Source organism: Mustela nigripes, chromosome 17, assembly GCF_022355385.1.
Source record: "Mustela nigripes isolate SB6536 chromosome 17, MUSNIG.SB6536, whole genome shotgun sequence".
Taxonomy (NCBI): Eukaryota; Metazoa; Chordata; class Mammalia; order Carnivora; family Mustelidae; genus Mustela; species Mustela nigripes.
Genome location: NC_081573.1, coordinates 25,702,172 through 25,726,686, shown reverse-complemented (window position 1 = coordinate 25,726,686; position 24,515 = coordinate 25,702,172). Strand labels below are relative to the sequence as shown.

The 24,515-nt window shown below is 34.8% G+C and overlaps 1 protein-coding gene across 1 annotated transcript in view; it reads right to left on the bottom strand.

Moving 5' to 3' along the window:
- LONP2 (lon peptidase 2, peroxisomal) overlaps positions 1–24,515 on the bottom strand; it is a 112,934-nt gene that overhangs the window by 46,130 nt on the left and 42,289 nt on the right. Inside the window, exons 9-10 of the mRNA XM_059383465.1 lie at positions 5,125–5,275; positions 2,875–3,001 (exon numbers count right to left, since the gene is read on the bottom strand). Coding sequence (XP_059239448.1) covers positions 2,875–3,001; positions 5,125–5,275 — 278 coding nt within the window. The remainder of the gene's footprint in view (positions 1–2,874; positions 3,002–5,124; positions 5,276–24,515) is intronic.

Below are 24,515 nucleotides of genomic sequence, written 5' to 3'. Positions count from 1 at the left end.
GAGACTTCTAAAGAAGGAAAATATGCTGATACATGCATAGTGAATTTGTGAAGAAGATTCTGAATGTGGTTAGAAATGTCTAAATGTCTTAAAAAAAAGTTATGTTAGACTCTATAAATCCTATATGCCACTTCATAAACTATTATGTAACACAACCATTCTTGGCCACCCAGCTTTGGATGGATCTGAATGGGAAGCATCAGGTAGAGAATATAGGTTTATCTGAAAAACTGGACTTAATTAGGCAGTCAGACACCTATTCTAGATTTTAGGGAATAAGATTTCAAAAGTTCTGAGAAAAGACAAAAACTTCGCAAAAACCCTCTAAAGTAAAACTCATTTCAATCAAAGGGATTTGAGGAGGCAAGCATAAAGTCCATTATTACACAACTGCATATAATTTCAGTAAGGAAGAAAACCGAGAGGCTTGTTAAAAATAAACAAACCAACATGTAAAAAAAAAAAAAAAAAAAAAAAAAACCCAATGTAACTTTCAAGACAACTTGCTGATGAGCTCAAATTAAGGGTCTGGACAAAAGATGAAAGAACAGGGATTGAAGAAGCTTACAGGGGAATGACATGAACATGCAGATGTTCAGAATAAACTTTCAGAAATAATGACATCCACAACAACACAAATGAGATATTGTTTTTTTCTTTTTTTTCTTTCTTTTAAGGTACCCAGAAATTAATGCAGACAGTATAAGATTAACAGCTGACTGAAAGAAACTAGACACAACAACCCCTATTCAGTATTTTTAAACCCAAAGAGTCACCAGTATTCTACAAGAAGTGGCTGATGTTTTCCTATGACATGAGCATGAAGACGCTCTATATGCCAATTTCCAGAGGACCTAAAACTAATGATAATCAAGATAAAAAAAAATCCATTTGTTGCAGGTAGCTGAGACAAACAACAATATACACATAACGGCAAACTTCTCCATTTGGGTTTTGTAAAATTCAACCCTACCCTAAGAGTACAGAATGAGACAGACCAAATTTAGCAGAAATTCATATGAAAAACAACTAAAGATGTTTGGTAACTATAAGTTCAATAGGCAAGAGAAAAACCTAAAACAGTTAAGAGTCTTGAGATATAGTCATAAAATAATATAATCCAAATAGGAAAGCAAGTGGTCTTACACCATGAACAGCTCAGGCTACATGTGAAATACTGAGTTCCACTCCAGATGTTTCATTTTAAAGGGGACACCGGTTTCACAGGCAGCATTCAGAAGATAACTAATCAGAAAGGTGAGGTGTTGAGAGTGGGTCAAGAGGAATGGTAAAGAGAACAGGAATGTTCAGCTTGAAAAAGAGAACATTCATGGGAAGTGGACCTGACATTTTTTTTAATGCCAGAAGAGCTGTACAAGGGAGGAATTTATCCTTAGATTCTAGGTGCTCGTAGAGGGCAGAACTAGAAAATTACAGCAGTGAGTCCTCTAGCACAGGCAGAACTCAAGTAGGCTAGTTACATAGGGAGGGTGTGGGACTAGATGAGATCTAAACCCCTTCCCCTCCTCCTGAACATTATAGGTCCAGGACTATGACACACAAAAAGATGAAAAACACATCAAAAGATGAAAAACTATATCCTAATCTTGGTAACTCACTAAACAGCCAAAACTGCTTAGAGTAGCAAATACCTGTGCTGTTTTCAAAAATATTAAAACTTCTCAGGGACATTTGCTAATGTCCATAGCGTTTAGTATTTGATATGTTTTGAGCTAACACACATATAAAAAAGGGACAGTTCTCCAAGCAACTGGGAAATATAAATAATGATTACTTTTCGAAGTCATTATTATTTTGATCCAGATATTTTTGTTCTCTCACTCATATTTTATAGATGGGGAAACTATCAAAAAGGTTAAGTGACTTGTTGAAAGTTACCCAAAGGCATCAGGGGTGTTATCTGGAATAATATTATTGTTGGAAGACTTCAGCATATAAATCACCTAATTCATTTCTCCTGGCATTATCCACACAATGAATCACAAGTTAAGAAAAGGAACTCCCAGGTCAGATCTGGTCTTACTGTTTTGTGTATAAATTGAAATAGACTTCCAAATAGACTTCCATAAGAAGGCTGGCTTAGATCAAAAAGCAGTCTGACTGGCCAAATCAAAGTCAAAGTTCAAAATAGAAAGATACTTTGCTTCTCCTGAAAAACAGCAGTTACTGTGAGAGGACCACGTGAGGAGTGTTTGGCAGCCTGACACAATTTGCCAGATGATGCAATGGAGCTGTAACGCTGAGCCAGGAAAACTGTAAGAGGCTGTTACAGATATAAATTCTCAACAGGGTGTATTTTCCATTCAAACATGCAATGTATAAATCAGACAAAGCAATACTCTACTTAGATTTTACATACTGCTTGCCACTGGCTTAAGCACTTGGTAGCTAAGAAAGTACCCTTTCAATCCTTCTGGTGGTAATTCCAAAGATGAAAATTTTAAGGATGTTTAAAATCTCTCAAGGGGAAGAAAAGAAAATCTGAAGAACCTAAAACAGGTGTTTCAAAGTAGCAATGCAATTCTTGAAAGAATGTCACTTTTAAGATCCTGGGGTATATAAGGTATCTCAATATTTTCCTTGTTTTTGATTCTTAAATTTATCTGATGAATCCCTTACACTGTTCTTGTGAAAAAGCTGAAATTGTAGCTTAGCTAAAGTCCTCAGCTATGAAGATACTCTAAGTACTTTCCCTATAAACTTCTGCCTAAAATGGAGCCCTGAGTACATCAAGTTATGGGAATGTTTGCTGGGAATCAAAAGGAGAGAAAGAAATGGATGCTGTGAGTTGCCAGCAAAACTGTCTCCTTTTTAGACTCAAACATTACTTAGGCCTCAGGATGGCTGACTAACCTGGTGATGATGTCAAGAGTAGTAACCTGTGGGATCTGAATCTGCTGAGGAGTCAACCCATGCTGTTCCAGTTGCTTTGGGATCAAGTGCCTGTGGGCAATCTCGATCTTCTCCTCTTGTGTATACCCTAGGAAAAAAGTGATCTTATGCTGTAATTATTCACACAGCTTCCACAGTGCTATGTTTTTTTTTTTTTAAATGAATCAAATGCAGATTTAATGTATCTTGGATTTATAATGAATTTAAGTGTTAACTTCCAATAAGATTATAATTAGAATAAAGAAATTCAAGCTCCAGTTAGTAACTGTTAAAATTTCCAACTTTGTCCACAAACAAAAAGAGCATTTACTAATAAGCACAGGTTTGAAAGTCTCTTGATTAAATAATGTATTTCTCAAGGAAGAGGAAAACTCTCATCAAATCTCTAAGATAATTATCTCCTTAACTTAAATGTGAAATTTTATTATTTAACATGCAAATAACTTATCTCTTATCTTTAGCATAATTTGATACATAACTGAAACAACTGACAACAACAACAAGGGATTGAGGTAAAGTCAGTGGTGGGTTCGAAGGCAAGAGCTGCAAAGGAGCTATTTTCAGAACCCTGGCTATAAATTTAAGCAACAAAACAGAAACTAAGACATCCCCATAGAAGTTTTTCCCCTATACATACTGGAATTATATATATAATTTATATAGTTAAAAGACTTTATGTTCTTATTTAAGAGCCTCAAAAGAATAGATTTACTTTGTCTTTAAATCCTGTAAGAAAAAAGGTCCCTAATTAATTGTCCCCTTCTCATTTAACAAACAAACAAACAAACAAAAAAGATGAACTGATAAGACAGCTCATTTGAGTAGAAAAAGGAAATTAAAAATGCCCAAACAGTAGAAGACGGGCTAATCAAACCTGCAAGGAAGATACTGGCATCATATGTGTACCTATGCAACAGCTGTCCTGGTTATTTCACTTCATGTCAGTTTATCTTATGGATTCTCTGTCTTAATTGGGAGATTCCAGGCAACTGGGTCTCTTTATTTATTTTAGTCTTTTTTTTTTTTTTATTTTAAAGATTTTATTTATTTGACAGAGACAGAGAGAGAAAGTGCACACAACCAGGAGGGGACCCTGGGATCATGACCTGGGCTGAAGGCAGATGCTTAACTGACCAAGCCACCCAGTTGCCCCTATTTTAGTCTTATTCATATGCAAAAAGCAATTTTTTACTCCACCATATTTTAAAAATAAGTATTGGAACTTGCAAGGCTCACAGATAACTAAGAAATGCAATTATCATTCACTTGGTAGTAAAAATTTATTTCAAATTAATATGAAATACATACTTAGATTATTCTTAGAATCAAAATATATTTTGATTCTTCTCTATTTTCATTTTAACAAATGCCCACTTATGTTTCATCTCTTCTAGGGAAAAGTAATTCTAAGTAATTCTAAGCAATGAAAAGAAAGTGAAAACACTGGGGTTTTTTAGTGTTTGTAATTAAAGGACTCTACCTTACACACTACAGTGAAAGAGAAGACACAGTAAAAAGAAAAAAGGCGGAACTACTTGACAAAAAATTAAAAAGAAGAGGAATTTAAAAGCCTCCTGCACTTTTATATAAAAGTGAGACCAAATGTAATAAAATTCAGCAACTCTTTAGGACCCAACTCTTAACGAGAATAAATGATTACACTTTCTCAGTAAAGTAAAAACTGCAAAACTGAAAAAACTGCAAAACACACATGAAATGCACATGATGTATTAGCAGCATTGATATTTCTGTTCAATATAGTTAGAGAAACATGGGGATACCACTTACAAACTGCAAAATCTTATACATAAGCTAAATTGACCATGTAAAGATCTATTTTTGGTTTTTAGACACTCATTTGGAAAAAAAAAATTTTTAAGTTTAGAAATTATTTCAAAGAGGAATGTGTTATTTTCTAAGACACTGGAAAACATTTTTTAATGCTAAGAATTTTTTAATGCTAAGTTGTCTGAAATTGTTATGCAAGCTTTATTCTTGATGTCTTACAGAACATACAATAATCTTATATGTCATCATTAAAACAAAGTTTTGTTGTTCCAGACTTTGAATTTACATAAAAGCTATTTTATACCATACTTAGAACTTTGAAGATCATACACTGGAAAATCAACTTTTACTCAAAACTCCACAGCACAACTTAAAGGGTTTTACTCAGGAAGGCAAAAGCTATTTTATTTATGAATCAGGTACCTGGAACCTGAATGATTTCCATTCTGTCCAACAAGGCAGGTGGAATAGTTGCAGTGGTGTTGGCAGTAGCTATAAAAAGAACTTGGGAAAGGTCAAAGGCCACATTTAGATAATGATCTGTGAAGTTATGGTTTTGTTCAGGATCCAACACCTGTGAGGGAACAATAAACATTTAAACAAATTCAGTTATTCCAACAGAAAGCTAAAACACACATGAAATGCACATGATGTATTAGCAGCGTTGATATTTCTGTTCGATACAGTTAGAGAAACAGGGGGATACCACTAAAACCTGAGCACCATTCTTTACATTACTCACATTCTACATACTTAAAAAGTGTTCGATGTCAAAATTTTTGAACATACATAAAAGTACAAAGAAGCAAAAATTATCCCTTCAAGTTCTGTTCTTAAATCTATTCACTAATGACTGACTGTGTAGTCATAAATAATTAACCAATCCTACAGAAACAGTTTCCCTCTTGGTAACACATCTTCTCTTAACTGCTTTGGGAACATAAAGAAAATATGTAGAGTATTTTGATTCTTAGGTAAGACATAAAATAATTAGTAAAACTTCTCAAACATTATCAGTAAGTCTGGCTATGAAGTTTTTAACTGAAAGGAGAATTCCAAACAAAAGTAAACTAGTAAAAATTACTATGCTACTATATCCTGATATAGCTCAAGGAGAAATTTACTTTTAAAAAAATGCATTAGAACAAAACTTTTGTTTTTAATGAGCAAAATATCTGTATCTCTTAAAATTTTTTTAATTGGGAAATTATAATAATTTATCAATTAGATTCTTAAAACGTTGAATAACTAGGTATGAAAGAATATATCTTCTTTAGGTTATTGCTCAAATGCTCCAACTCACAGGCACTCACTGTGGAGAAATCTACATAGGACTCAGCGCCTTCTGCATGTTCTAAACCTTTAACATATTATCACTTTCATTTACACTAGATTAGTATAAATATAAACGGGGTTGATATACATATTCAAAAAGGAAGTAAATGGACTAAAATACTTACTAGTGACAATTTTACCACCAGCTTTTCCTCACTTCTGATTCCCTTTCTAAGCTTTACTTATTGTTAAACGTATCTACAATTTAGTCTTAATTCAAAGCCCTTTACAGAGAATCTTGAATTTGGTGAACACTATTACAGGAAACTCAGTGTTTATCTAGAATACAATTCCCAGAAAGTTCTACTATTTATATTTTCACAAGATTAATAATGTTTATAAAAAATATAATATATAATATAAAAAAAGGTACTTTTGAGACATCAAAAACCATACTAATTATGTCCAGTACAGCACTGGTTAAGAGTAATCTTACTGTCTACCAATTATCTGAAAACCATTAATCAATGTGTTTGGAAAATAGGGCAATCTTAGTTAAATCCATTATCTAGTTGAATAAAAACCTGTTCTTTAATGGCTTTAATTAAATCTAACACATGTTGGATAAGTCTTAGAACTGGCTGTGAGACCTGTCCAAGTGAAGTGATTTTTTTCTCTTAAAATTAAAAGACAGTGGGGTTTAGGGAAAGTTGGGAAATTAATAAATGAATGATTCTGAACTATGAATGAGGTCTTTAAAAAAAAATGCATTACAAAACCTCTGGGTTATAAGAAAAGAAAACCAGTGATGCCCAATTTGCTTGCCTCTGTCTTTTACTTAGGAAAACACAAAAGAGTACATAGAGTTTAAAAAACATCAGAAACACTGATCAATTGCTTCTTGGCCTTTTAGCTAGAATCAAGTGCAGAAACACTGATCAATAGCCAGATAAAAAGAATTTCTAGTAATACATATTCAGATGACACATTAAGGTAAACTGGTGAGTCCTTGGAGAGATAAAAATCACAGTTAAGAACTCCTTCCTTTTATTTATTTATTTTAGAGAAAGAGAGCGTGCACACAGTGCTTCGGGGTAGGGAGAGCAGCATGGGAGAGGGAAGAGCAGACCACCTGCTAGGCCAGGAGCCCGACATGGGGCTCAATCCCAGGACTCCAAGATCATGACCTGTGCCGAAGGCAGATACTCAACCAACGAAGCCATCCAGATGCCCCACAGTGAGAATTTTATAGCCATCAAACCTCTGCTTTTCCCCTGAACTTCTGTGGACCAACTCAACCACATATAGGAGCTGTTTTCAAGAACAGCTAGAACTGTTTTTTCTCTCTCCTCATTCAAAAGCTTTTCTTCATCCATCCTAAGGTTATAATTCCTACCTACACAGTCTGACAGGAAATGGAAATAGCCATGATGGGACACTTTATTCTTAGGATCATGAAATCAGAGGTGGGATGAACTACGGGGAGGGGTGTATGCTGAAAATTGTTCTTCAATAATAATTTCTGTCAAGAGAACTACAGATGTTTGTAGGCAATCCAGCACTACACTCCACTTATCAGAGATGACTAGGTAACTAACTATCATCTTTAGGTATGATGATGTGGTTATATTTTTTAAAAATCTGTTATCTTTTAGAGATAAATATTAAATATTTATGAAATTATATAATGTCTGAAATTTGATTTAGAATAATGGGAAGGAACAGATGAAATAAGAATGGCCATGAGATGATAACTGTTAAGGATGAATGATGAGTTTACATAGTTCATTACACTATTTTCTCTACTTTTATTATGGTTAAAATTTCCCAGAACAGAAAGTAAAAAATAAATAAAGTAAAATAACGAAAATTAAGTCTGAAAGTCATACATAATTAATACTATAGAAATTAAGTATTTAGATAAGGACAAATTTGAAAAAAAAATGTCCAGAACATTGGAGAAAAGGCAGTAAAGCTATATAGGGGATAGATACATAAAAAATAAAGATATCTAATCTATAGCTAATTGACATAACTACAGAAAAGGTTTCAACAAATGTAAAATACAGTATAATTAAAGAAATAACCAAGAATATATTCTGGAAAATCTAGCACTTTGGACTGAAAAGACTTATTAAACTCTTCCGTGCAATAATGAACGACTGACTATTACTGGAACAGAATTTTCAGGTGCCTGGGTGGCACAGTGGGTTAAGGGTCTGCCTTTGGCTAAGGTCATCATCCCAGGATCCTGGGTTGGTTCCTACATAGGGCTCCCTGCTCAGCAGGGAGTTTGTTCATCCTTCTCCCTCTGCCCTTCCCCTGTGCTCAGGATCTGTCACGTCTCTCTTTCAAATAAAATCCTTAAAAAAAAAAAAAAAAAAGAAATACAGAATTTTCAATCAAAATTATGACTAGTTTAAAATATCTTTAAAATCCTTAAAACGCAGAATATATGTAATACACATAAGACATGAAGCATAACAGATGAATACCAATGAACCCACTATCCAATTGGGTGGACGTTTTACTTTGTGTTTAGGCCATACGTCGTGAAAGTGGAACATTTAAAATCATCAACCATAGTGCCAGCAGACAATATTAATATATATATTCATCTTTATCCATAAACCAAAAAGAAACCCAGTTAAATCCAGAAAGAAACTCCTTTTTAAAATATTTAATGTACAAAATGGAAGTAATACCCACACTTGGAGCACACATCACATTAGGAGATATCGTAGGAGAAGAGTGGAAATTTCATTGTGTGAAAGAACTGGTGTCCTGACTTTCCTGCCTGCACTGTAATTACAGTGTACTGCAAGTATACTGCAGTCTCTGTAAGCCTGATTAAATGTTTTCATTAATTATAAATGAATGAGTAGAGTTTTAAGATTCTTGCAAAATATTGTTAAATAGAGGTAAAGATGTGAAAAGAAGAAAATGCCACTTTTATTGGTAGCCAAATTATGAAATAAAAACAATGATATAACTAGAATACATTGTTTTCAAAAATATAATTATCTTTTAAAATTTACAATGTATGTATGTAACATTAGTAGAGTGGTACATAAATGTGTATATATTACATATATATTCTTTGTTATGGAATGAACTGTGTCTCCTTAATGTGACTGTATTTGGAAAGAAGGTCTTTAAGGAGGTAGTTAGAATTAAAATGAGGTCATAAGGGTGGGGCCCTAATCCATTATGACTGGTACCCTTTATAAGAAGAGAGAAACTGACAGAAAGACAGACAGACGAGGGATGCACAGGCACGGAGGAAAAAAACACGTGAGGACACAATGAAAAGGCAGCAGTCTGCAAGCCAAAGACAGAGAGGCCTCAAGAGAAATCAATCCTGCCAACCCCTTGATCTTGGACTTCCAGAGTCCAGAGCTATAAGAAAATAATTTGTTTGTTTTTTTTTTTAAATCATCTAGTCTGTGATATCTTATCACAAACATTTGTTTGTCACGTATGTATCTGTAAATATATGGATAGATTTTCAAAAACTTTTACTTATAAAACACACGAAGATTACTGTGGTGCAGACCATAAATACATGTTAGCAAATACAAAAAGCCTCAAAACATAACATACACACAAATCCTTGAAAAAAGTAACCTGAAAATGTATTCCATCTAAACATTAATCATAATAAAAGGATAAGAAGCAACGAAATCATTTAAGCACAGAATTAAAACTAAATGAAGAAGCACTTCTACTAGAATGGCAGCATGAGAAAGTATGAAGATCTGCTTCTCCCTAAGAGCAATGAAAAACGAATTCCGCAATAGCTGTGAAAACCAGGAGCCTAGCAAAAACTGTAGGGGTGCAGAAAGACTAGAACTCCCCAAAAGCCCTTTCCCCAAACAACTATCACTATCCTGAACTGGGCATTCCTTGGAAGAGCTACATGGTCAGCATTTAATCTTTATTTGATCTGACTCAGAGAACACTCTATGTGAACAGCCTATCTCTGAGGCATTTGTCAAGAACAACCAGGAGTAGGGATGCCTGGGTGGCTCAGTCTGCCTTCAGCTCAGGAGATGATCCTAGGGTCCCCACATCGGGCTCCCTGCTCAGCGGGGGGCCTGCTTGCTTCTCCCTCTGCTTGGGCTCTCTCTCTGACAAATAAGAAAAATCTAAAAAAAAAAAAAAAAAAAAAGGCAACCAGGAGCAATTGTTTAACATTACAGCTACCTCAGGGAGTGATACCAGTTGGGGCTAACAAGTGGCTGATCAGAAAATCTAAAAGGGAAAAACTGGAGAATAAGATAATCATGGGAGCCTTTTAAAAATCTCCAAAAATACCCTGAAGAAGCCCAGATATTTGGACTTCTTACACAGAGATTTAAAATCAGGTATTGTGCATATGTTCAAAAAACTAATGCAACAGTATGGATGAATCTTGAAGACATTATGCAAAGCAAAATAAACCAGCTGCAAACAGACAATTCTCTATGATTCCACTTAATAAGGTATACAGATTACTCAAAGTTACAGAAACAGAAAGAATGGTAGCGGCTAGTGGCTTAGTGAGAAATGTGGAATTGCTGTTTAATGAGTACTGAGTTTTGTTTTTTCAAGATGATAAAGTTCTAGAGATTAGGTGCACAAGTAATGTGAATATACCTAACACTACTGAACTGTACATTTAAAAATGGTGAAGATGGCATTGTGTATTTTGCTGGAACTAAAAACCACAAATCAGGTCTCAACCGGTAACAAAAGACTGCAATCACTCACTGCATATTTTTCAGACCACAATGCTTTGAAACTCGAACTCAATCACAAGAGGAAAGTTGGAAAGAATGCAAACACTTCAAGGCTAAAGAGCATCGTACCAAAGAATGAATGGGTCGACCAGAAAATTAAAGAAGAACTGAAAAAAATTCATGGAAACAAATGAAAATGAAAACACAACTGTTCAAAAACTTTGGGATAGAGCAAAAGCGGTCTTGAGAGGAAAGTATATAGTGATACAAGCCTTTCTCAAGAAACAAGAAAGGTCTCAAGTACACAACCTAACCCTACACCTAAAGGAGCTGGAGACAGAACAGCAAAGAAAGCCTAAACCTAGCAGAAGAAGAGAAATCATAAAGATCAGAGCAGAAATCAATGAAACAGAAACCAAAGGAATAGCAGAACAGATCAACAAAACTAGGGGTTGGTTCTTTGAAAGACTTATTAATAAAATTGATAAACCCCTGGCCAAATTTATCAAAAATAAAAGAAAAAGGACCCAAATTAATAAAATCATGAATGAAAGAGAAGAGACCACAACCAACACCAAAGAAATACAAGCAATTAAAAGAACACATTATGAGCAAGTATACGCCAGCAAATTTGACAATCTGGAAGAAGTGGATGCATTCCTAGAGACATAGACTCTACCAAAACGGAACCAGGAAGAAACAGAAAACCTGAACAGACCCATAACCACTAAAGAGATTGAAAATCTCCCAACAAACAAGAGCCCAGGGCCAGACAGCTTCCCAGGGGAATTCTACCAAACATTTCAAAAAGAATTCATACCTATTCTTCAGAAACTGTTCCAAAAAGTAAAAATGGAAGGAAAACTTCCAAGCTCATTTTACGAGGCCAGCATTACCTTAATCCCAAAACTAGACAAAGACCTCCATCAAAAAGGAGGATTACAGACCAATGTCCTTGATGAACACAGATGCAAACATGCTCACCAAAATACTAGCCAATGGGATCCAACAGTACATTAAAAGGATTATTCACCACAACCAAGTGGGATTTATTCCTGGGCTGCAAGGCTGGCTCAACATCCACAAATCAATCAGTGTGATGCAAAACCTCAATAAAAGAAAGAACAAGAACCATATGATACTCTCAATAGATGCAGAAAGAACATCTGACAAAGTACAGCATACTTTCTTGATTAAAACTCTTCACAGTGTAGGAGTAGAGGGTACATACCTCAATACCATCAAAGCCATCTAAGAAAAACCCACAGTGAATATCATTCTCAACGGGGAAAGCCTGAGAACTTTTCCCCTAAGGTCAGGAACACAGCAGAGATGTCCACTATTACCACTACTATTCAACACAGTACTAGAAGTCCCAGCCTTGGCAACTGGACAACAACAAAAGGCCTCTGAATCAGCAAAGAATAAGTCAAACTGTCACTTTCTGCAGATGATATGATATTTTGTATGGAAAACCCAAGAGACTCTACTCCAAAACAGCTAGAACTCATAGAGGAATTCAGTAAAGTGTCAGGATATAAAATCAATGCTCAGAAATCAGTTGCATTTCTATATATTAACAGCAAGACAGAAGAAAGAGAAATTAAGGAGCTGGTCCTATTTACAACTGCACCCAAAACCATAAGATACCTAGGAATAAATCTAACCAAAGAGGCAAAGAATCTATATTCAGAGAAGTATAGAATACTCATGAAAGAAATTGAGTAAGACATAAAGAAATGGAAAAACATTCCATGCTCATGGATTGGAAGAATAAATACTGTGAAAATGTCTATGCTACCTTGAGCAAACTACACATTTAATGCAATGCCTATCAAAATACCATTAACATTTTTCAAATAAATGGAACAAATAATACTAAAATTTTTAAGGAACCAGAAAAGACCCCGAATAGCCAGAGGAATGCTGAAAAGGAAAACCAAAGTCGGTGGCATCACAATGCTGGACTTAACGTTCTACTACAAAGCTGTAATCATCAAGACAGTATGGTACTTGCACAAAAATAGACATATAGATCAATGGAACAAAACAGAGAGCCCAGAAATGGACCCTCAACTCTATGGTCAACTACACTTCAACAAAGCAGGGAAGAATGTCTAATGGAAAAAAGACAGTCTCTTCAACAAATGGTGTTGGGAAAACTGGACAGCCAAATGCAGAAGAACGAAACTGGACCATTTCCCGACACCACACACAAAAACAGACTCAAAATAGATGAAAGACCTCAGTGTGAGACAGGAATCCATCCTTGAGGAGAATATAGGCCTCTTCAACCTCAGCTGCAGCAACTTCTTAGAAACATCGCCAAAGGCAAGCGAAGTAGAGCAAAATGAAGTACTGGGACTTCATCAAGATAAAAAAGCTTTTGCACAGTAAGGGAAACAGTCAACAAAACCAAAAGACAAGGGAAAGAATGGGAGAAGATATTTGCAAATGACATATCATATAAAGGGCTAGTATCCAAAATCTGTAAAGAACTTACCAAACTCAACACCCAAAGAACAAATAATCCAGTCAAGAAATGGGCATAAGACATGAACAGGCATTTCTGCAAAGACAACATCCAAATGGCCAACGGACACATGAAAAAGTACACAACATCACTAGGCATTAGGGAAATACAAATCAAAACCACGATGAGATACCACCTCACACCAGTCAGAATGGCTAAAATTAACAAGTCAGGAAATGACAGATATCAGCGAGGACGTAGAGAAAGGGGAACCCTCCTACACTGTTGGTGGGAATGCAAACTGGTGCAGCCATTCTGGAAAACAGTATGGAGGTTCCTCAAAAAGTTGAAAATGAGCTACCCTATGACCCAGCAAATGGATTTGGGGTATTTACCCCAAAGATATAAATTTAGTGACTGGAAGGGGCACATGCATCCCAATGTTTTTGGCAGCAATGTCCACAATAGCAAAACTATGGAAAGTGCCTAGATGTCCATCAACAGATGAATGGATAAAGAATATATGGTATTTATGTACAATGGAATAATAGGCAGCCATCAAAAAAATGAAATCTTGCCATTTGCAATGATGTGGATGGAACTAGAAGGTATTATGCTAAGTGAAATAAGTCCATCAGAGAAAGACAACTATCATATGATCTCACTGATATGAAGTATTTGAGAAACAAGACAGAGGATTAAAGGGGAAGGGAGGGAAAAATGAAACAAGATGAAACCAGAGAGGGAGACAAACCATAAGATACTCAATCTCAGGAAACAAACTGAGGGTTACTGGAGTAGAGGGGGCTGGGAGGGATAGGGTGGCTGGGTGATAGGACACTGGGGGAGGGTGTGTGCTATGGTGAGTGATGTGAACTGTGTAAGACTGATGAACCATAGACTTCTACCCCTGAAACAAATAATACATTATATGTTAATAAAAAAATTTAAAAAGAAAAACAACTTGGTCCTTTGAAGAGTTCAATAAAACAAAATTGACAAACATTTAGCCACACTGACTAAGGAAAGCAGGAAGGGCATACAAATTGCTAAAATCAGTAGTGACTCAGGCAACATTACTATCAACTCTATAGAAATAATAAATACATGAGTATACTATGAACAACTGTATGCAAAGAAATGCAGTAACCTAAATGAAATGGAAAAATTCCTAGAAAGATTCAAACTATTGAAAGTAATTTCTATCAAGAAGTAATAGAAAATCTGAACAGATCTTGCCATTTCTATTCAACATCATACTGGAGGTGCTAGCCAGGGCAAGTAGGGAAAAAAAAAAGTATCCAAGTGTTAAAACTGGAAAGAAGCAAACATATCTCTATTTGGATATTACATGATCTTGTACATGGGAAAGACTAAGGAATCCACTAAAAAAACTAATAAACAAGTTCTGAAAGTTTACAGGATACAAGACCAATATACAAAAAGCAATTTTATTTCTTTATACAAGCTATGAACAATTCAAAAAAGAAATGAAAAAAAAAAAACCACAACAATTTCCAGTAGTATAAAAAAGAATAAAACATTTAAGAATAAGTTAGCAAAAGGACTGTAAGACTTATATATTCAAAAACCACTTTAAAAAACAAAACAGAGGAGCATAGCGGAAATGAGAGAAAAATAAAACAAGATGAAATCAGGGAGGGAAACTAAACATAAAAGACTCTCAATCACAGGAAACAAACTGGGGGTTGCTGGAGGGTGGGGTGGGAGGATGGGCTAACTGGGTGAGGAGGGCACATGATGTAATGAGCACTGGGTGTTAAATACAACTGATGAATCACTGAATTCTACTTCTGAAATTAGTAATACCCTATATGTTAATTCACTGAATTCAAACAAAAAAATAAAATGAAAAAAACACCACAAAACATTGTTGAAATAAATTAACGAAGACCTAAATAAACAGAAAGGCTCCTATGTTCATGGATAGGAAGAATTACTATTATAACTATAGCAATAGTCCTTAAAATGATCCTTAAAAAGAGATTCAAAATAATCCCTACCCAAATCCTGCTTGCCTTTTTTGGCAGAAAGTGACAAGCTGATTCTAAAATTCATATAAAAATAGGAAGGTCCCAGAATGGCTAACAATTTTGAAAAAGAATAATCAATCTGGAGGATTCAGACTTCCTGATTTCAAAACCTTCTACAAAGCTAAAAATTACAGGGTACTGGTGTTAGGTCAGAAATACAGATCAATGAAACAGAGCTGGGAGTCCAGAAATAAACCCCTGCATTTACAGTCAATTGAATTTTCAACAGTGGTGACAACACCATTCCATATAATAAGAAAAGTCTTTAATAAGTGGTACATGGGACAACTAGATATCCACAAGCAAAAGAAAGAAGTTGTAGCTCTGTATCTTATACCTCATATAAACATTAGGTCAAAATAAACTGCAGACCTAAATATAAGAACTAAACTGTAAAACTCTTAGAAGAAAATGTAAGAATAAATTCTCATGACCTTGATGGTTTCTTAGATATAATACCTAAATCACAAGTGATACAAGAAAAATGCAGATAAATTAGACTTTATCAAAATTAAAAATTTTTGTGCTTTAAAGAACACCATCAAAAAAGTGAAAAGAAAGTGTACAAAACTGATGCAAATATTTGCAAATCATGTACTTGAGAAGGAACTTGTATCAAGAATATGTAAAGAACTTAACAAGAAAAAGACAAATAACCCAGTTAAAGATGGGCAAAGGATTTGAAAATATAGTTCTATACAGAAGATATACAGATGGTCAATAAACACATGAAAAGATGCTCAATGTTATTAGTAATTAGTGAAGTAATCAAAACCACAAGAAAGTATGGCTTTGCACCTACTAAAACAAAAGGATGGCCAAAATAAAAACAAGAGATAGTAACAAGTGTTGATATGGATGTAGAGAAATTACAACTCTCTTACACTGTTAGTGAAATACTAAAATGGTGTAGCCACTTTGGAAAATAGTTTGTTAAGTTTCTCAAAATGTTAAATACAGAATTTCCATACGATCCAGAAAATCTACTCCTGGAGAACTGAAAACACAAGAGAACTGAAAACCTATGCCTATGCACGAACTTGTAGATGAAGGATTATAGAAGCATTATACATAATAACCAAAGGTGGGAATAACCCAGACGTCCATCAGCTGCTGAATATGTAACAAATGTGCCACACAAATACAAGTGGTTAATAAAAGGGAAAGCAGAGGGAGGGAAAGTAAGAAATTAGTGGTTGCCAGGTGCTTGTGGGAGGGGGGATGGTTATTAATGGGTTTTAATTAATGGGTGAATGAACGATGAATATATTTAAAAAAACCACAGAACTGTATACTTCTTTAAAGGGGTGAATCTTATGGTATGTGAATTATGTCTCAATAAATATGTTATTAAAAAAACAAAGGTGGCCAACACATTTATAAAAGAGAATACAAAAACAAGGTGATACTACTGCATACCTATTAATATAGACAAAATCCAAAACACCGCATACACCAAATGTTGGTGAGGGTGTGAAGCAACAGAAACTGTCATTCACTGCTGGTGGGAATGCAAATGGTGTAGCCACTCTGGAAGACAGTTTCATAGTTTCTTACAAAATTAAACATGCTCTTGTGGTCCAGCAACTGTACTCCCTGGTATTTACCCAAATGAGCTGAAAACTTATGTCCACACAAACACCTGCACAAAAATGTTTATAGTGGCTTTATTCATAATCGACAAAACCTAGAATTAACTAAGCTGTCCTTCAATACATAAATGGATAAATAAACCATGGCACATCTGTACAATGGAATGTTATTCAGTGATAAGAAATGAACTACTAAGCCACACACACACACAATAGGAAAAATCTTAAATGCATATTACTAAGTCAAAAAACTACAGCCTGTAGAATTCCAACTACATAACATTCTGGAAAAGGCAAAACTATGGAGACAGTAAAAGAGCAGTGATTGCTGGGGGTTTGGGGAGGGGTAGGGAGCAACGAATAGTGGAGTACATGGGATTTTTAGGGCAATGAAACTATTCTATATCATCCTGTAATAGTAGATACATATCATTATACATTTATCAAAACCCACAGAATGTACAACACAAAGTGAACCTGATATAAGCTATGAACTCCAGTTTAGACAACATATTACTACTGGTTCATTAACTGTGACAAATGTACCACACTAAGGCAACATGTTAATAAAAGGGAAAACTGGGGGAAGGAGGGTAAGAAGTTGCATGGACTCTTGGTACTTTTCACTCAATTGTGCTGTAAACCTAAAACTGCTAAAAATAAGAAGCGGGGTGAAGGGTGGCGGGTAGGGAAGACTGTTAATTTAAAAAAAGTTGAAAATGGGTTTTGGTAAAGAGAATGTAAAAAAATGAAATCACTTAAAGTAACCAGGTAGTGAGATGACGATGTGGTAGATTACCGTGCATTACTTCATTTTGATTTAATAAAGGGAGGGAAAATATATCCTATTTCATGTATGATATTGATTATCAGAGAAATTGAGATGTGTGATTTTTAACTTATAAGTATCACAAGTAGTATAAAACACAGGATATATGCCTTCTGACCTAACAAAGTATCCACACAGTTAATGACACAATTCAAAGGAACTAACTAGGACTCCTCAAAAAGGGGGACAGAAAAGTAGCTAAACAGTAAGATGACAAAAGGCCCAACACGAGTTAGACAAAAATTCAAAAAAGCCTACTGAATATTAAAGACTTCCAGGTGGTATCAAAAAGTAATCTAAAAGTTGATTATATAAAATACTAATACAACACCTACCTTTTCACCAAGCCATCCACTCCTATTTATCAAAGAAAAACAGAAGTACAGGTCCATACAAGACTTGTACATGAGTATTCACAGTAGCTTTATTTGTAATAGCCAAACACTTGAAAAATCCAAATGTTGAGCAAAATGTTAATTGATACTCTACTTGTTTTTCTCTTGTTGTTTTCAGTTTTCTCTTTTATCTTTTAGGATTTTTATTACCTTATCTACCTAAGGCTTTCTCTGTGCTTATCCTACATGGGAATTCACTGTGCTCCACAAATGTGTAGATTTATGTTTTTCATCAAAATTTGGTAAGTTTTCATCCATTATTCTCTCAAAAATTTTTTCTGCTCCTACCTCCCTGTCCTTTTCAATTACACACAGATTGTTTTGCTTACATTTCCCTATTAATTTTAGTCATTTTGTTTTTCTGTTCTTCAGACTGCATAATCTCTATCAACTGATCTTCATATTCGCCGATTTTTCCACCAGTTCTAATTTGCCGAAGCCCTATAGTGAATTTTTTGTTTCACAAGTGAAGCTTCTGTTTAATACCTTGATTAAAATTATGGTTTCATGTTTTACACACATATCAAAATTAATCAAACTGTAAATTTTAAATATACCCACTTTCTATATGTAATTATACCTCACTACTTTTAAAAAGTAAATAAAATATATTTAAACCATAATTTTTAAATAGGATCTGCTGTTTTGATTTAATTGGTAGCAATCAGTTTACATCTCACTTTGAATGCCTATTTTTACTTGTAACTTAAATTGCCCAAAGCTTATCATACATTTTGTAGAACAAAGTTTTTCACTAATGTCTGGCAAAAGAGAATCATCAGTATAAAAGAGAGTCCTCTAAATTTTATAAATATTGCCTATTTTTCATATAAAAATAAGAAAATATAATCTATTAAATACTGATAATTATTCCCTCAAATGAACAGGATATTTTGTAAAGTGCTCGTTCCTGAACACCTGGGATATTAAGACTAAACCTAACTCACCATTAGTTCATAATTTATTAGTCAAATAACTATTTCTCAACATTTTACTGTCTCTACTTCTCTCACTTGTTTTTTTCTTTCCTTTTCTTTTTTAACTACTGAATCTAGTGGTGGGTGCTCGCCAAGACATACAGCCAGGATTTGGGTCACAGGTTTGTCTAATGGTCCCCTCACAGAGCATCCCTGAGGATGGCAAGAGAGGAAAAGAAAGTCATGAAGATTATCTAGTCACAAGTTCATAACAATAATTCCCCCAGCCCACTCCAAAATTAATTTTCATGTAAATTTAGCCACACAATCTAATCACTACCAAACTCTAATAATGGGAGTGCTAAACAAAGTAGAAATGAGAAACAGCAATTTTGATTGACAATATAGATAGCTAAGGGCTGGAGGCCAGTGGATGGTCAGGTGGCAGCTTGTACATGGGTGTGCTAGGAAGAAGTAGGTAGGTAACAGGGAAAGAAGACAAAATATGGGAACAGGGTATAGAAAGAAAAGTGGTAACAAGACATAAAGACATTTTTGTATGACTTGCAAGTATGTCTTGGGCACTGGTGACAGGGTTTGCTAGCATTGAAAAGCAATGATTAGAGGTCCTACTTTCCCTAATGTAGCTTAGTTTGATCATTCAATTGCAGTATTCCTCTTAATTAGAGATAGTAGAGAAGAAACGAAAGGGGACAATGTGTCCTCACTATACCTCTCTCATAAGATCAGTATTTAAGGCATTTTTTTACTCTGCTGGTTCTTAGAATTTATATCGTAAATACAAACTATGAGGAGATAAAAAATTAAGGTAATATCTAGAACCTTAAATTTTTCATTAATAAAAGGATAGAGCTGGATTAGATGATTCCCAAATCCCTCTCTTTTGACATTCTTTGACAATAGTTGTAGAGCTTAGATTAGATGCTATGTCTATTGTATCCAAGTGGTAAATACACACAACTGGATCTAATTACTAAAAGGACGTAATTCTAATTAAATAAGAACTTCAGTTAAAGAGAGTTTACTATGTCTAGATTAGTGACTTTTCTATTTTGGGGACACCATATTATTCGGAACTGTAAATACTGCTTATATAGGAAATTGGTAAAGTATGCATTTTGCTAGCCCATTCACACAAACATGTATTTCAGAAATGCTCTTATGTTTTTAACAAAGTCTGAATCCTACATCAATTATAAATATGACTGCATCTACCTGATAAGAATTCTGTAATTTTCTTAAGTTTAATAATTATATAAAAACACTTTCCTTGTATCTGACATTTTACTTTCAACAACAGACTTAGTTAAGTTCTACTGTCTATCAACATTTCTTTTATCAATCAGCTGAATCTGTTTTTATATCCTTCCAATATATTTTCAAAAGAGGCTCTCTAAATATGAGTAAATAGTCCTTTGTTGAGAATAGTAACTGGAAATAGGCATCTCCTTCGTGAATAAATATGAAGGTAAGGAGAATCTATAGACAGAACAAGTATAATCTTTAGTTTACTTTGAGGAACCACTCTATACTTACTATTACATTCTTTATATCTAATATATATTGTTCTAATATAAATCAGCTATAAAATAATCTTACATAAGTGATTTTATAAATGATATCTAAAATCCTTATATTAAAAAGTAGGCTTTCATTTATTCTTTTCCTCATATCAGGGAGATCATATGATAGTTGTCTTTCTCCGATTGACTTATTTCGCTAAGCATGATACCCTCTAGTTCCATCCACGTTGTCGTAAATGGCAAGATTTCATTTCTTTTGATGGCTGCATAGTATTCCATTGTGTATATATATACCACATCTTCTTTATCCATTCATCTGTTGATGGACATCTAGGTTCTTTCCATGGGAGGGGGGTTGAGAGAAGCGGGGTGGGGTTATGGACATTGGGGAGGGTATGTGCTATGGTGAGTGCTGTGAAGTGTGTAAACCTGGCAATTCAAAGACCTGTACCCCTGGGGATAAAAATATATTATATGTTTATAAAAATTAAAAAATTTTTTAAAAATTAAAAAAAAAGTAGGCTTTCTATGTGGAAAAATAAAAAGGCATACTCTTGGATATTCCAGACTCTCTATGATATTCTACTTTAAATATAAGGTGTTGAGTAATTTTTTCTTTTTTTCATTTAGGTGGGTCTAAAAAGTGATAGAAACAGCAAGTTGTTTTCAAAAAGGACACAGAAGAAATGTCAGTGGATATTAAATTAAAATAACATCTATAGAGTATCTACAGTTTACAGAGCACTTTTACATAAATATCATTTAATTGTTTCAACAACCCGTGAGGTATTAGAGATTTTTTACCCAGGACTGGGGCAGGTGGGAGGGAGAAGCAAGTCAGGTATCAAGATACTCTTTTCTTCTGTATATGTATTTTGCTTTACTCTCTAGAACCCTAGTCTATAAGGAACTGATGCTACTTACAACTAAACTACAGTGGTATGTGGCCCTAGGTAGCATTTACTTTAAGGCATCATTTTGAGGTTTTAATACTTTTATTTGGAATATTAATAAGTCAATTGCCAAAAAAAAGTGAATACCAACTTCTATCAAACAAGAAAATATCCCTATGCCAGCTGCTTGTTATCAGAGATCAACTCAATTCAACAAATGTTACTGAATCACTACATAGCACTAGAAGACCTAAAATATACTGTGTAACAAACAGAGGAATTAGTCATCTCCTACCACTTGTCAAGTTGTCTCTGGTAGATTTGTTTCAGTATGTTGCTGAAACTGTATGTTTCTCTTCTCTTTCTGTATGTATTATTCTTTTGAGAATAATCCCTGATACTTCAGTTTCTCAACATACTGTTGAGAAGTATCAGGGATTATTCTCAAATTCTTTTCAACAGGGTAACTATAACTGCCTAATGAGAGAATCTGTCACATCATCTGAAAAATGCCCCAATGTAAATTAAACTGAAAGTCTAAAGTTTTCATCTACAAAACCACTAAACTCTTCAAAAATGTTCACTATTTTATGGTTCGTAGTACTGACGAGTAAACCAGTAACTGAGTCAGAACTGTTTTACAATAAAAACAGGCACAACCAAATGAAACTCTAATCTCCAAGTTCTGTGGCTTTTAAGTATGGCAACTATACTTTTTATTGTCCAAACAGGACCCACTTCTGAGGCTAAAAGACAGCACAATTGATAATTAGGCATAAAATGGGATTGTCCCAGGCAAACCAAAATGTGTAGTCTCCCTGCTTACAAACACATGTCCCAGGGTCATTCTGTTCTAAGATTACAAAAACAGAAAAGGAAAGAGGAAGTCAGAGAGAACTCAAAGCAAGGAAATAAACAAGAAAAAAAAAAACTTTCACAAAGCAAGTTTTCCCTTAATTTCCTTTAATTTTAACAAATCACTCTGAATATTAATATTTCATTTAAGCCACAGTAAGAATTGTGGGGGGCAGAGGTAGTAAAATGAGGGCTGATTAAAGGAAGTTTATGAAGCCATCAGGTCCCAGATCCCTTCCCCCATCCCAGGAAAATACTGGAGGCTTATTTTCCTAAGAACATAAAATAAAATAGTCATTCCCTGCCCAAGTGACCCTCAGCACAGTTGAGTATGTACTCTACTGAAAACAACTGTTCAGGTGGATGCATACATCTGGGATGCTGAATGCAGTTGACAGGGCACTTCCTCCCCTTCTCCCCACTTGCTTAGTTCCCAGGAAGGTGGCAGCCCATCCTTCCTTCTAAAGGCAAGGGACTTAAGGAGTCCTCTCTGAGAAATTTGACAAGCCTCAAAAGACCTGAAGTTACTGATATAAGAGAGGTTCCTCAAATAGCCCAGCCAACCATGCCGTTGAAACTCAGTCAATAAACCCTCTTCCTGATGCACAGAGCTGCCAATTAGCATTTCTGTTCCTCACCATTAAATACGAACAAACAAAAATTACCAGTTATCTAACAGACCACTTTAATATAAAAGAGAAAAAATATATAACAAATAGATTAAAGCAGCTTAAAGAAAAGGAAAAAATACCTATTAGTATCTTTCTCATAAAAATGACATATTACATTTATGAAACAAGAGCAAGATAGCATAAAAAGAATAAGCAGTTACTTTTATGAAAGAGAAATTAAGTTCTTTGAAAAAAATAAACTCACAGGGGATTAATAGAGCTAAGGAAGCCTTCATGAAAACCATAGTAAAAAAAAAAAAAAAAGATGAGTAATAGAAAAGATAAGAAAGTTAAAGATCTCACATCCAATAGGAGTTCCCAAAAAATGAAGAAAAAAACCATCATTAAAATTCAAGAAAATCCAGAGCAGATTTTGAGTTTTCAAAGAATAAAAAAGGTCACAGAAGAGAGGACCTCAAGGCCTCAATCTAATCAACATCATCACAGGAAACTGGAAAACAATGGAGCAATGTCTTCAATGTCTTCAGTTTGAACATTAATATTTTACGTAAACCACAGTAAGAGTTGGGGGGGCAGAGGTAGTAAAATGAAGACTGGTGAAAGTAGGTTTATGAAGGAAAATTTTGTCCAAACAGAATGCAAATTACCAATCAAGTACCAGGGAAACATAAAGACATTTTCAGATATGCAAACACTAAACCACCCATGCAAGCTTTCTCAGGAAGCTACTGGCAGATCAACACCAGGAAAATAAGAGAATGAGAATGAGAAAGACATGGAATGCAGGAAACAGGAAATTTAACATGGTGGGAGGTGAAGAGAGATCCTAGCAAGACAGCTAAGCACCAGATGTGGATAACTAACTCAGGCTGGAGGTGTGAAGGAGATCAAGCTGATGAATTCAAGTTTTTTATCTTTTTTTAAGATTTTATTTATTTGAGAGAGGGTGTACACATGGGAGCAGGGGGGAGGGGCAGAGGGAAGAGAGAGAAACTCAAGCAGACTCTGCACTGAGCATGGAGCCTGATGCAGGGCTTGATTTCATCCCCCTGACATCAAGACCTGAGCTGCAATCAAGAACTGGACACTTAAACAACTGTGTCACCCTGGTGCCCCACAGTGTCTACACGTCTTGAAAGAAGACTTACACAACTACTGGAAGTAAGCAGAAGAAACAAGGCAACTATTAGCTCTATAAAGATTTTTTTAAATTTTTACAAAACAAAAGGAGGACAGGAAAAGAAAAGTGATTATGGTTTATCACATGGCTCAGCCGGGAAAAGCACTTACATACTTAAAATAATTTAGGTATTTGACAATGACTTAACAAAATCAGGATATAATTTAGACTGGGAGAGTGGGGGTATAAAAAAACAACATAGTGGGGGTGGAGGGAAGAAAGCAAGTGAAATCCTCATCTCTTATAGAGAAGAATCAACAGATGATGCCAGAAATTGTATAATCAAGAAGCAGCAATATACTCATGTTATTCTGAGAGGACAGCTAAAAGTTAAAGAGCTTAACATGTAGAAGCAGACATGGGGGACCCCAGGGAGAAGAAGACTTGCTTCCTGTTTTTTTGTAATAACCTTATAGAACTACTGTTGTCTAAACAAAAAGCATGTATAAAATTT